The sequence below is a fragment of the Chiloscyllium punctatum genome, chromosome 36, assembly GCF_047496795.1.
Source record: "Chiloscyllium punctatum isolate Juve2018m chromosome 36, sChiPun1.3, whole genome shotgun sequence".
NCBI lineage: Eukaryota > Metazoa > Chordata > Chondrichthyes > Orectolobiformes > Hemiscylliidae > Chiloscyllium > Chiloscyllium punctatum.
This window is the reverse complement of record NC_092774.1, coordinates 68006575-68021008: the sequence shown is the minus strand read 5'-3', so window position 1 is coordinate 68021008 and position 14434 is coordinate 68006575. Positions and strand designations below refer to the sequence as shown.

The 14434-nt window shown below is 45.5% G+C and overlaps 3 protein-coding genes across 4 annotated transcripts in view; 1 reads left to right on the top strand and 2 right to left on the bottom strand.

Annotated features, from left to right (window-relative positions):
- Positions 1 to 14434, top strand: part of LOC140460630 (uncharacterized) — a 569010-nt gene that overhangs the window by 17760 nt on the left and 536816 nt on the right. The window lies entirely within an intron of this gene.
- LOC140460632 (uncharacterized) overlaps positions 1 to 14434 on the bottom strand; it is a 1198404-nt gene that overhangs the window by 848879 nt on the left and 335091 nt on the right. The window lies entirely within an intron of this gene.
- On the bottom strand, positions 1447 to 13881 carry LOC140460631 (uncharacterized). Of its 2 annotated transcripts, XM_072555242.1 has the most exons (3): positions 13777 to 13881; positions 8297 to 8452; positions 1447 to 6088 (listed from the first exon to the last, which is right to left on the bottom strand). In XM_072555242.1, exon 3 carries the CDS (start codon positions 5745 to 5747, stop codon positions 4851 to 4853), a length of 897 nt encoding a protein of 298 aa, XP_072411343.1. In that variant the 5' UTR covers positions 5748 to 6088; positions 8297 to 8452; positions 13777 to 13881; the 3' UTR covers positions 1447 to 4850. The 2 variants fall into 2 exon arrangements, with proteins under 2 accessions (XP_072411343.1, XP_072411344.1); XM_072555243.1 differs by lacking the exon at positions 8297 to 8452 and having other exon boundaries at positions 13777 to 13871.

Below are 14434 nucleotides of genomic sequence, written 5' to 3'. Positions count from 1 at the left end.
GTATGCTAGTGCTTTAAAGTGGTCTGAAATTTATCGTACAATTCGTGTATTTCCTATGTATCTGTATCCAGCTTCACCTTAATTGTGTTCCGCTCTTTATCTCTTTTCCCCCATCCTCACCCCTCCACACATCAGCATATCATAAGACTATAGGAGCAGAAATTATGCCATTCAGCCCATTGAGCCTGCTCAACCATGGCTGATAAGTTTCTCAACCCCAATCTCCCCATAACCTTTGATCCTCTTGATACTCAAGAACCTTGTTATCCCATCTTAAATATATTCAATTATCTGGCCTCCAGAGCCTTCTGGGGGAGTGAATTCCATCGATACTTCACTCTCTGTCTGAAGTTCTTCTTATCTCTGTTCTAAAAGGTCTTCCCTTTTCTTGAAGGCTGAGGAGGAGGCAGAGAGGAGCGTGGTATGCACCTGCAAACTCCAGAACTTCCCCAACTTCACGAGTCAACAATAACGCTTTCTGGAGCAAGAAACGAAAGTGTGACACCACAGGAAGTGAAATTAGGCCATTCAGGCCATTGAGTCTGCTCCACCATTCACTCATTCTTGAGTGTCAAGGGGCTCAAAGGTTACAGGGAGAATGGGGTTAAGAAACATATCAGCCATGATTGAATGGCAGAGCAGATTCAATAGTATAAATGGCTTGTTAACCATCCCTGGGAAGGAGGAGGCAACACAATAAGTTGTTTCTTGGGACAGGTAAGATAATGTTATTTAATACTGGTGTGACAAAATGATAATTAATTCTGCCTGTAGAAGGAAAGCCCTGACATAGAGGGGTTAATTGCAGGGCAGGCTGTTTCAAACAGACAGCTAACCCTCAAGGATAAGAAGGTAAACTACAGACCTGAGGTCTCCAGCAATGTGAGGTGATGTTAGAGTCTTAAAAAAAAGTCACACCACAGATTTGAAATTGAGGAACTACCACCAAAATTCAACTCCAGAATGATGCAGCAGCAGCAGTACTTAGAAGAATAATGCTGCATCAAACCCCTGGACACTTCCAGAGATGGGCACTGTCGGTGGAAACCCAGTTAAATTCAGACATCAACTGGGTGATAGCCAAGTTTGGGGGGGGTGAAGCTGAATGAACTTGAGAGGTTTTATTTGTGGTTGTTACGTGCAATAAAGTGCAAATCATTGTTTCAGCAGTTGATTGTCTGTGCGGTTTCTGAGTCAGGAGCCAAATTAAGGTTATTCACCCACAACCACACCATGAGGCTGGGATTAATATCGACTCCATTGCATTCAAGAGAATGTCATCAATACTGTTATAAAGCGAAGGCTGAACCCACCCCCCCCCCAACTCTCCAAGATCTCAAACCGAAACTTCCAAAGAGTGGCACATTGCCCTTTAATCTGTAAAGTCAGTGTGATAAGTGGTGTAACCTGCTGTACTGTTAAAAGTAAATCCCTGACACTTTAAAATCAACAATCAGCAATTTATTTAACCAACTCTCACGATGAACAAATAATCGAAACTATTAACAAACTGAATAAATTCTTCTTAACTACTGAGTATTCTGGAATAAATCAAGATTCTTCTGGTATGCTGTTCCAATCAATACATGTCCCACTCAAATAACACAAAATAGAATTTAATCTCTCAGATTACAACCAGGTTATGTGTCTTCCGGAATATTCTGTGCCATCTTCTGTGGGGGATGCCTCCTCCGATTCCTCTGTCAGGAATGCCCTTCTCTATTTTTCTAAATGATGCCTTCTCTAATACACAGCTGACTGAGAGCACCAATTCTTTATGATAGGATTGGTCCTGTTGTCAAAACTTTAGGATTTAAATTTAATAAATTTTTGGTAGCCAATGGGGCTGATTTAAATTGATTGGTGAAATTGAAAACCTGTTTTCTTGTCCTGCTAACTGTACAGCCCTTTGATACAAATGTTTCAGTTCAGGTGCTTTCTGTTGTGATGATGCTGCTCCTTTAAGAAGATGACGTTGTTGGTTTATTTTCAGGAGGGGTTGTAAAAGGCAGAGCTTCTCATTCGTCTAGGATTAAGGATTTCACTAATGGTTAACAGATACTGGCTAAGGCAACAATCAGGGAAAAGGGTTTGACATTTTATTTTCTAAAACACTTCTACAATGAAAGGGCAGTTGTCCCATTTTTTCCCCCTGGTTTGGGTTTTAGCAGGCAGTCTGTCTGAAGCTGCTGTAGGAAGAGATGTTTCCTGATTCAACAGATGTTTCTGGCTGACTCTGAAGGTTCAGGGAAAATAGTACCAGCGTATTCAGCCTCTCCCTGTAGCTCAAACCTTGCAGCCCTGGCAACATCCTTCCAAACCTTTTCTGAACCCTTTCAAGTTTCACAATGTCTTAAAAAGATGTCAACTTTGTTCGACTAATGTGGGAGAATTTTCTGCATTATGCGTTCTGTCTGAAAGAGCCCTCTCCTGTGCTGTGACAGAGCTGCAGTGACTTTCAAAAGCCTGACAAATGCTGTTATCAGTCAAGGATTCATTGGGAGAAGCTTCTCAATCACATCTGTAAATGGAGAAAGTGTTTTTAATAATGAGACATGAATAAAGTCTGCATTAATTTTTTGTTCTGAAGACTTACTCATACATCTCAAAACAGAGCTTATGAACTCGGTCACAAGAAGTCTACGGGAATATAAGACACCAATGCCTATTTCCTGACCAGGACCAACTTTGCACAGAAAACATGGGCATTTAAAACGAATGGCACCCCATTTATTTAAAGATCAGGTGAACTTATGAGGCACAGCATTGCCTTCGAAATGAGAGATCCTTGACACACACAGCCAAAATCATCACTGCCATTATTATCTAATCAGAATTTAGGCTGGGATGTTTTTCCACTGGAGCAGAGGAGGTTGAGAGGCAATATTTTCAAACCATGAGGGGTAGAGTTGGCTTAATGGTAGCTGTGTCTTCCTTAGGGGGAGGATTTCAAGAGCAAGGATGCGTTTTTATGGTGAGAGGAGAAAGACGGAAGAAAAGATGTTGGACAAAATATTTACAGAGTGTAGTTCACCTGGGGAAACAGCTGCCAGTGGAAGTGGTTGAAGCAGATACAAGAACAACATTGAAAAGGCGTTTCAACAAATACATGGATAGGAAAGCTTTAGAAGGATATGGGCCAAGTGCAAGAAAATGAGGTTAGTGTTGACAAACATTTTGGTCAGCATGGACCGGTTTGGGCTGAAGGGCCTGTCTCTGTGCTATCGTGCTCGATGACTGGTGTTCCTGTCACTCTGACAGTGTTGAGTTTCCACATGAACCAGGAAAAAGTGAGGACTGAAAATGCTGGAAAAGCACAGCAGGTCAGGCATCACCCGAGGAGCAGGAGGATCGATGTTTCAGTCATAAGGTCACCCAGATGAATATCTCACTAAATCATGCTGAATAAAATCTGATCCCATTTGTCAACTCTGAAGTGGAGGTGCTGGGGGTGGACAGGTCAGAAGTCACACAACACCAGGTCACAATCCCAATAGATTGATTTGATCTCATGAGCTTTCGAAGCTCTGTTCCTTCATCAGGTGAAGTGATGAAGGAGCAGCACTGATGAAGGAGCAATGCTCCCAAAGCTTGGGATTTCAAATAAACCTGTTGGACTGTAACCTGGGGTTGTGTGACTTCTGACTTCTTCAACTGTGCATTCATGTTGAACTTGATGGGATATTTTATCCAACTCGGAGTAGTTAAATCATATCGCTTGGAGGGGTTCATTTGAAATCTTCCCGGAGGTGAATTCAACAAGATTGAATTATTCAAAGTTTCTCAATTCTAAACTTACATCAGGACCGGTAGTCATAGAGAGGTACAGCGCGGAAACAGATCCTTCAGTCCAACTCGTCCATGCTGACCAGATATTCTAAATTAATCTAGTCCCATTTGCCAGCACTTTGCCCAAAACCCTCTAACCCTTTCTATTCATGTCCCCAACCAAATGTCTTTTAAATTCTGTAATTCTAACCAGCCTCCTCCACTTCCTCTGGCAGCTTATTCCATACACGCACCACACTCTGCATGAAAAGTTTTCCCTTTAGGTCCCTTTTAAATCTTTCCCCTCTCACTCTAAACCTATGCCCTCTTGTTCTAACAACATCCTGATAAATCATTTCTGATGGAGATGTCAACGTTTCGGGTAGAACCCTTCTTCAGTCCTGAGGGATAATATCTGAAATGCTGACTCCTGTTGTGCACAGCCTCCTGTTTGTCTATTTTAGATTCCAGCATCTGCAGTTTTTTATTTTGTCTCTAACAAATGGTGGAGCAGATTCAATGGGTCAAAATAGCCTAACTTCTGCTCCAATGGTCTTGTGGTCTTAGGATTGTGCGGGTCCTGGGCTCAATGAGCAGCAGCGCCCACTGGAAGCAATGTTCACAGAATCATAGAATCCCTGCAGTGTGCAAACGGGGCCTTCTGCCCAACAAGCTCAGAGCGACCCTTTGAAGAGTAACTCACCCAGACACATTCTCCTATCCTATCACTCTGCACTTACCCCTTACTAATGCACCACACCTACACACTCCTGAACACTATGGGACTATTTAGCTTGGCCAATTCGCCCAAATATGCGCATGTTTGGACTTTGGGAAGACACTGCAGCACGCGGAGGAAACGCACACAGACACTGGTGGCCGGGGCGGGTGGGGCAGGGGAGGAATACGTGCAAACTCCACACAGACAGTCACCCTGAGGATGAAATCTGCGTCCTTGGTGTTATGAGGCAGCAGTGCTAACCAATGAGCCACCACCACTCCCAACCCCGCACCCCCCAGTAGAAAACAAAAAAAGCTTATCAGCTCTCCCACTGCACCCACTATCAGAAAGGGCAGGAGGTTCAGTCCTGGGGATGACCCTCAGCAGCGTTACCGGCAGAATCGGATTGTTGGGAGCACTGGTGCCTCCGCTGGTGCTTGTTCAAGCTGCAGGACATTGTGAACTTCTGCCCACATACAGGGCAGGCAAACGGCCTCTCCCCAGTGTGGACCCGCTGGTGCGTCAGTAGAGTGGAGGAGACAGCAAAGCCCTTCCCGCACTCGAGGCAGGTGAACGGCCTCTCCCCAGTGTGGACCCACCGGTGTGTCAGCAGGTGGGAGGCCTGGGTAAAGCCCTTCCCGCACTCAGAGCAGCTGAAGGGCCTTTCCCCAGTGTGGACCCGCCGGTGCTTCAGCAGGTCGGAAGAGCGTGTAAAGCACTTCCCGCAGACAGAGCAGGTGAATGGCCTCTCACCGGTGTGGACCCGCCGGTGGGCCAGCAGGTCAGAGGAATCGCTGAAGGCCTTCCCACATTTGGGGCAGGGGAAGGGCTTCTCACCGGTGTGGACCCGCCGGTGAATCACGAGGTGGGAGGAGCGAGTGAACACTTTCCCACAATCGGGGCAGCGGAAGGGCCTCTCCCCTGTGTGAACCCGCTGGTGCCTTATCAGGGCAGAGGAATCATTGAAGGCCTTCTCACACTTGAGGCAGCTGAAGGGCCTCTCCCCTGTGTGAACCCGCAAGTGCCTCAGTCGGGCGGAGGAATCGCTGAAGCTCTTCCTGCACTCAGGGCAGCTGAAGGGCCTCTCCCCTGTGTGCACCCGCTGGTGCCTCAGCAGGGCAGAGGAATCACTGAAGGCCTTCCCGCATTCAGGACAGGAGAATGGCTTCTCCCTGGTGTGACTGCGCCGATGTGTCTCCAGGGCAGACGGGACACGGAAGCCTTTCCCGCAGTCGCCACACTTCCATGGTTTCTCCATGGCCGAAGCTACAGTTGCATACAAACGCGTGTATGTCCCCTCCCTGCCTTGAATTCCTCTATCCAGCCAGATAACTGATTCAGGCTCCACACTCAGTGCGTTGCTGCAACAGTAGGGTCTCTCTTCCAGTCCCACTGATGCTGAAAACGTACTGAAACAGGAACCAATTGGATCATAGTTGAAAATTGTTGCAGTCCCGATGGATTGAGTGGCTCACAAATGCTGGAGAATCAGAGTCAAAAACTATGGGTCAGGCAGCATCTGAGGAGCAGGAGAGTCAATGGTTCAGGCATAAGCCCTTCATGTGTTGATTTTGAAACTTCATCTTCAGATCAAATACTCTGAAAAGAGATTACAAAAGTCATCACTGTCAGTCCAGGGTAGAAATTCAGAACTAGCAATTCTACTTTCGCAGAACATTCTTTTCTTTTGTTATTCCACAAAACTGAAAGCACCATCCCACTCTCTCTCTCTCTCTCTCTGTTCTCACTCCATTCTAATTCTCCTGAAAGTGCTGATTCAGGATCTGACAGGGACAGAAGAGCAAAACAGTCACAACTGACATCTCTCTGAATTTTGGATACCTCCACCTGAAACTTAATATCTTCCACGACATTGGGATACTGTTGAGAGTGAGTATGTCTGATTTTGGGAAGCAAAAATATAGGGTGTACATTCAGGATGAACTGCAATTCAGCTTCTTGACAAACAACCAAACGCAAAATGGTTAACGTGCCCCCACGGGGGTGGGGGAGTTTTGGAATGAGACATCAAGGCAATGATACGAGAGAGAAACTGAACAGACTGAAGTGGCAAACCAGAGTCATCTAGATATATAGCACAGACAAAGGCCCTTTGGTCCAACTAGTCTATGCTGACCAGATATCCTCACCGAATCTAGGTCTCATTTGCCAGCGTTTGGCCCATATCCTTCTAAACCCTTCCTATTCATATACACATCCAGATGCCTTTAAATATGTTAGGATTATGCCAGCATCCACTACTTCCTCTGGCAGCTCTTTCCTTACATGCACCATCTTCTGCATGAATTGCCCTTTAGGTCCCTTTTAAATCTCTTCCCCCCCCCCCCCCCCCCCCAAACCTATTATTCTTTAGTTCTGGATTTCCAGAGAAGTGACCTTGTCTATTTACCCTATCCATGCCTCTCTTGATTTTATAAACAATGGAAGGATCAACGGCTCAGGGCGGGGATGGGGTGGGGGGGGGGTGGGGGAGGGGAGGGAGGGGAGGGAGGGGGAGGATGCCGAATGTGCTGGAGCCAATGCGGAAGAAGAGGACACAAAACCTTGAAGCTGCAATGAGGAATACTGCATGTGCTGTACTTGTACCTGTTGCATTTATTTGTGGGAATCAAATGCATTTTAAAAATAAAAACAAACAAGATATCTACCTCTCCCCTTTCCCAATCTCCCAATGCTGTTCTGGACACAGAGTGAGAGAATTGGGAGCAGGAGTTGGCCATTTGGTCTTTTGAGCCTGCACCAGCATTGAACAGATCATAACTGGATATGAATATACCTACAGCCAGGTGGATAAACTGGGATTTCTTTCACTGGAGCAGAGGAGATTGAGAGGTGAGGTTATAGAGGATTATAAAATCATGAGGGGTACAGATGAGGTGAACGGCAGGTCTCCTTTTACTAGGGTGGGGCTTTCAAGATTAGGGAGCAAATTTTGAAGGTGAGAGGAGAAAGATTTTTAAAAAAAGACATGAAGAGCTCCATTTTTTTCACACAGAGAGTGGTTTGTGCGTGGAATGGGTGTCTGGAGGAAATGGTGGATGCAGGTACAGTTACAATGTTTAATAGACATTTGGAAAAGCACATGAATAGGAAAAGTTCAGAGGGATATGGGCCAATCACTGGCAAATGGGACTAGTTGGGTTTGAAAACATAGTCAGCATAGACTAGTTGGACTGAAAGGTCTATTTCTGTGCTGTATGACCCTGTAGCTGTTCTGTACTGGTCTTAAAACCATTTTCTTGGAAATCCAAGATGGCGGTGGTTTGAGTGGTCTGCCACCCCCGGCAAGGTGGACCTTTACGCCCTCTCCCCCACCTCATTAACCATCTGTAAGAGAAAAAAAATTGCTAATAGAAATTTACTGAACATCTGGAGCTGCTATAATTGTGGTTTGACAGCTTTAAGACCATAAGGAAAGCAAATGAAGGAAAGGAGCCGACAGGGGTGCAGCAGGCAGGGCATTCCCCTACTGCATCAGGGGTGCCTGGAGCCAATGCTCAAACTCCCAGGGATTTAATGGGGCAGCAGCAGTTACTCTCGGAGATGGCAAACTCTGAGATAAGATTGAAGCAGCAGTGGAACCACTATCTGCCACGCTGGAAAAGCATAAACAGAAAATTCAAATGTTGGATCGAAGAGAATAGGCAGTGGAGGAGAGGACCGTGGCATCGGAGACCGTGGCAGAGGTCTCAGGAGGAAGGATCCAAACGCTGGAAGACCAGGTTCGGGTCCTTCAGGAGCAAGTGGACGACGACCTGGAAAACAAAAGTAGAAGAAAAATCTTACAGCTCGTGGGTCTTCCGGAATGTAAGGAAGGTGAAGACCTCATTGGATTCCTGGGGCTGGAGTCGGAGTCGGGTCTGTTGAGTGTGGGGCGGGCCCACTTGATCGAAATGCGGTCAGGGCCGGATCCACGCCCCCCCCACGGTCCTAGTGCAACTCCTGCATTATAAAGAAAAACAGTTAGTGATTGAAACAGCAAGAAGATTGGTAAGAGATCCAGAGGCCTTAATGCACAAAGACTCAAGAATAATGTGTTTTCAGGACTTCTCGGGAGCCTGGATGAAGAACAGAAGAGCATTTGATGAAGTTAAGAGAAAATTAAGGGATCTGAACATTCAATATTCCTTGAGGTACCTGGCCGTGTTGCATTTCTCTCATGGAGGGACGGTATATAATTTTGATTCAACAGAAAAGGCGAAGGGCTTTGTGAATTCACTGAATTAAAGGACTCAGGTCGGGGTGAAGGCGGGACATCATTACAGACAATGCTACTTTTTGCCCCTTTTTGTTGTGGTTATCGGCTTGATATGTACTGCGTTCATATAAAACTGGAATTATTTAGTAAAACGGTCGGTTCGGTATTATCTGAGGCCTTTTTTTCACTGCTGTCCTTTTGTTTTTGGATTGGGGTGGCGATATCTGTGGTTAAGATGTATGGAGAAAGGGTGTGGGGAGATGGGCAACCATTGTTAACTCTCAGAATGTAAATAATATATTTTGTTCAATCTGTGAATTGCCTGGCGCTTGGGGCACAGCCTCAGCGGGAAGGAGCCGGGATGGTGGCAAGGGTGGGGTGGGGCGGGGGGGAGTTCTCTACCTAATTGGGGTTATTTGAGTGTTTGCTTAAGTTATATGTGGTTGTTAGATTTTTATTTAGAGAAGTTTTTAATAGGAGTAGTTTTTAGACTTTATCCAGTTAATGTCTTTGTCGCTCACCACACCTCAGATAAGCTTCCTCCTCTTGGATAACCACAGGCTGCCCTGGATGACCATGGCTACTGATTCATTCAGGTGGTGCACCTGGAATGTAAAAGGGAGCCATTCCCCCATTAAAAAGATGCTGTTAAGCCCTAGAAAGGAAAGGGTGGACATCACCCTGCTGCAAGAGACACATTTAAATGATAAGGAACATCTAAAACTGCAGCGGGGGCGGGGGGGGGGGGGGGGGGGGGGGGGGTGGTTATGATAGGGTATTCTTCTCCTCCTTTAGCTCCAAGTGTAGAGGAGTGGCTATACTGGTAAGAATGAACCTCCCTGTCCAGGTAATTGAGCAAATTAAGGATGAACATGGATGGTCCATCATTCTTACAGCTCTAACACATGGAGAAGAGTATGGCGTCCTGAATGTATATCGTTCCCCGGTGCACCCTCTTAAATTTCTAATTGATGCTGTTGCTAAATTAATAAGTCTAGGGTGCGCCGCATGGTCATTGGAGAAGATTTTAATCGCCTAATAGATCCCGAGGTAGACAGGGTGCCAAGGGGCCAGGCAGATACACCGACACAACCTAAGCAGTTGGTGGACATGTGCGAGGAGTTGGGATCTCCACCCTAATGTGGAGGCATCTCCACCCTAATGGAAGAGACATAACTTTCTCTTCCAACCCACACAAGTGCCACATGGGAACTGACACTTTTTAATGCCATTGGATTGCTTGAACAGAACATTGGCTTGTGAAATTGGCAATATAGGTGTCTCGGACCATGTGCCAGTGTATTTAGATGGTAAAGTCAAGGGTGGTGGAATGGATGCACAGCACTGGTGCATGGACCCATTCCTGTTAAGGCGTAGCAAATCCGTTGAGTACAGCAGAAGAGAGTTCAAGGCCTTCTGGGATATCAACCCAGGTATGGCCAGTAATCCAGCAATACTGTGGGAGGCCACTAAGGCATATTTATGATGCCTGATTATTTCGTATTCAACAAATGGAAGGAGACAGAGGGAGGAGCAAAATCAGATGCTGGAGACCCAGTGCAGATAGCTGAGAAAGCATATTATAATAGGCCTTCCCTGGTCAAACTGCAGCTCTCCGGACTGCTCTCGACTCATTGCACATACAGGTGGCAAAAAAAGGGTCTCCTTTGCTGAACAAAGATTGTTTTAATCTGGAGATAAGCCAAGTCGATATCTGGCTAGAAAGAAAAATGCTTCCCAATCTTTTATGTCTGTTAGAGAGAAGGCTGGCACAGTGAGTTGAAGAAGATCAATGTTAGATTTATGGAATACTTTGCACAGTAATATCGGTCAGAGGGAGACGAACACGGTGCAGCGAGGATGCAGTCCTTTTTTGAGGACCTGCACCTCCCCAGTATAAAGGCAAATTGGTTTCCCTGTTGAATGGGCCTATTACGATACAGGAGGTGCAGGAAGCAATAAAGCATCCCACTGGGGTCAGATAGATTCCCAAGTGAATTCTAGAAGGAATTCATAAATGTGTTCGTGGAGCCGCCTCTGGGGATGTATTGCTATTCATATACACAGGATTGTCTTCTGCACTCTCTTAGGGAGGCTAATATCTCCCTCATTTTAAAGGAGGGGAAAGAGCCTGAAGAATGTGCTTCACACAGACCCTGTTGAATTTAAATTTTAAAATTGTTACCAAGATGCTGGCCCTGAGGTTGGAAAATGTGTTGCGCTAAATTATGAAAGATGAATAGACGGGTTTTGAAAAGGGCTGTAGCTCCTCCAACAATATCAGGAGGGTACTGACCATAGTGCAGGTATGCCAGCAAAGATTGATCCCGGGTTCAGTGTCTCCCGAGACGCAGAAAATGAGTTTGACCAGATAGAATGGCCGTACCTATTTGGGATGCTACAGCATTTTGGTTTGGGGGGATCCTTTGGTCGATGGGTGGTGGAGTTGCATAATGATCCTAAGGCAACCATCATCACAAACAGCACTAAGTCAGATAACTTTAATACTGGGAGAGGTAGTCGACAGGGGTGTCCTCTTTCACCATTGCTATTTACCTTGGCAATTGAGCCATTAGCTGGGGCTGTCAGGAGGGATCCTGAAATAGTGGGGCCAGGGGTGGGAATGGGCGGGAATAAGATCACCCTATAAGCTGATGACATCCACTTCTCCTTGGCCCATCCGGAGGAGTCCGTTCCTCGATTGATTCAAACAATTAATGTATCTGGAGTTTTTCGGGCTGTTGGATCAACTTTACAAAATCGGAAGCCGTGCCAGTGGGGGGTATTAATGGAGGTGCCTGATCTGAAGGATGGAATGCAGTTCCTGTTTAGACGGTCGTCAAAAGGGTTTTTGTATTTGGGAATTTTTATTACCCCTGTCTTCCACCAGCTGTATAAAGCTAACTGTGTACAATTACTGGAGAGGATAAAACGGAAAGGGGAGGGGGGGGGAGGGATGGTTGTTGGTGGTGGTAGTGGACCTTCTAGACTTGGAGATATCAAATAAGTGCTTTGTTAGCATATGTGGGTGACTGGGCACGGGGGGATTCAGGGTCGATTTGGCTTGACACTGAAGCTTTGCAGTCCCCTAGTTAATCTATTATTCATGGATAAGATGAAATCCGTGACCGAGCAGTGTAAGAGTCCAATCATTTTAAATACGGTGAAAGCCTGGAAGATAATGAGGCAAGACAAGGGCAATTGGCTGAAGACCTCGCCATTTACCCCATTGGCTGGAGCCCAAGGATTTCAATCTGGGGCAATGAATCTGGGGCTGTAAGTCATGGGAGAATAAGGGAATCTCCTGTCTCGGAAACTTATTTGAGGCGGAGATCTTGATGTTATTTAGCCAGCTAAGTCAGAAGTATGGATTGTCTAATAGGAACGTTTTCCGGTACTTTCAGGTAAGGGATTATATACAGAGGAAGACCACGCTCCTGGCTCAGCTTTACAGGCCACATGTGGAGAAAAGAGTGCTCTGGTGTACGGGTGCTCTTTCAGTTAATATTTTGCATCACTTGCAGAAGGGACGTGCCTTAGGGATGTGGACGGACTCTGGAATCGACCTTAGGACATGGAATCGGGAGCTAGGAGAGGATATTTCATTGGAAGTATGGGAAGATATATGGGAAAATGTAAGGAAAATTTCAATATGTAACAAAGCAGAGGTCATGCAATTGAAGATTTTACACAGGGCTCATTTGGCGCCAGAGAGGCTAGCTAAATTTAAGAGAGGAGCGTCACTAGGGTGTCCCAAATGTAAAATTAGTATAGGCACTCTCCCACACTGTTGTAAGATCCAGAGATACTGGAGTGCATGGTAAGAACATCCTGAGGATTGAAGTTCTTTTGAGGTTGCCAAATTTGCTCTCTCTGGGGGAAAAAGGGAAGAGACTGTGTAACATTCTTACCCACTGTGCGAGGAAGCACATTTTAATGAATTGGCCATTGGAAAAGCCCCCAGGTCTTATGGGGTGGCATATGCTGGTGATGGAGCATCTCCCCCAAGACTACCTCACAAATATGGTGCACCACAAAACAGAACAATTTTACAAGACATGGTGGCCCTTTCTCAATTATATTGATGCAGACTTATCAACAATATTAATTAGGGGGTGTGGTACAGCCATGGGAATCAGTCTGGGCACCCGTTGGGCCCTGGGAATAGGAGATTGGGGGAAAAGAATATTCGGTGAATGACTCGTGCTCCCAGGATTGGGAGCCTCAGTGGAGGTGTGGTGAGTGAAATAGAATACAATAATGTGATATAATCTAATTTAAATTAATGTGCATTCAGTTTAATTTAATTTTTATTTAATTTGATTATAGTTTAGCTTAAGCTCAGCAGATATGGTTGTTCATGTAGGGTAGTAGGTAGTTCATTATTAATAGCATTGTGATATGACATTGTTGTATTGCCTCTATCTTTCTGGACTTTGGTTTAGTTCTTTTCTGTGTCTAGATGTTTTGTAAAGGATTTGAAAAAGTTTCCAATAAAATATTTAATAAAAAACATCTTACCTTCCCCCATAACTATTTTTGACATTTAAAAGTCAGATGAACTCAGCTTTGAATATATTCAATGACCCCTAACTGCAGGAAGACATTTCTGAACTCAATTTCTTTTGCAAATATACCATTTGCCTTGGTCATTGCTTGCTGCACCTATGTGACAACTGGCATTGACTGGAGTAGAAAGCCTGAGTAGAAGGCAGCTGAGGCACCTTTGTACATCCACACATCATTCCTGATGAAGTGCTTGTGTCCAAAATGTTGACTCTCCTGCACCTCGGATGGTGCCTGACCTGCTGTGCTTTGCCAGGACCACACTTTTCAACTCTGATCCCCAGCATCTGCAGTCCTCACTTGCTCCACATCCCAATATATCACCATTTAAACAATGCATCTCCTTTCTGCTTTTATTTCACAGGAAAGGCTACAACTGCACACAGTGTTACTGCATTTGCCATGTGTTTGCCAATTAAGACACAGACCTGAACCAACTTTGCTGAAAGTCGAGTTGAACACGAGAATGGAAAAGGAGGTGCAAAAAGTGTGTTGTACTCACAGATGTTGGATAGAGGAAAGAAGTTGCAGTTGGGGTAAGGCTCAATCTTCATTCAGAGAGAGAGGAGCAGCAACGGCACCAACACAAACTCATGATCCAACTTCCGCATTCAGACAATGGGGGCAGGCTCCTTCCGGTCCTCCAGTACTTTCCATTGGCCCATCAAAACAATGTCGCGCGTCGTTCCCGCTGACAGCAAAGAGCATGCGTAGTATTCTGCTGACACCGAGAAGCATGCGCAGTGCTTGCTCACACTGAGAAGCATGCGCAGTATGCCAAGTGGAGTTGCCAGTGTAACTGACAGATTTTCAGTGTCCAAATGCCAGTCAGAAAAAAGAAACGCTAGAGCCACAATTTGTTTTGTTTCCCTGGAGCTCAACACTTTATTCCTTTTTCGCTTTGTCTGGCTGCTCAACATTTGTATGTCTTTTCCCCAGGGAAGTCCAAAACTAGAGGGGCATAGATTTAAGGTGAGAGGGGAAAGGTTGAAAAGGGACCGAAGAGCGAGGTATAGGTATGGAATGAGCTACCAGAGGCAGTGGTCAAGGCTGGTACAATTCCAACATTTAAAAGGCATCTGGATGGGTATATGAATAGGAAGAGTTGAGAGGTATATGGGCCAAATGGTGGCAAATGGATCACTAGATTAATTTAGGAT

Excerpts from the sequence above, each read along its gene's own strand:
- LOC140460631 (XM_072555242.1), bottom strand. The coding sequence starts at position 5,747 with ATGGAGAAACCATGGAAGTGTGGCGACTGCGGGAAAGGCTTCCGTGTC.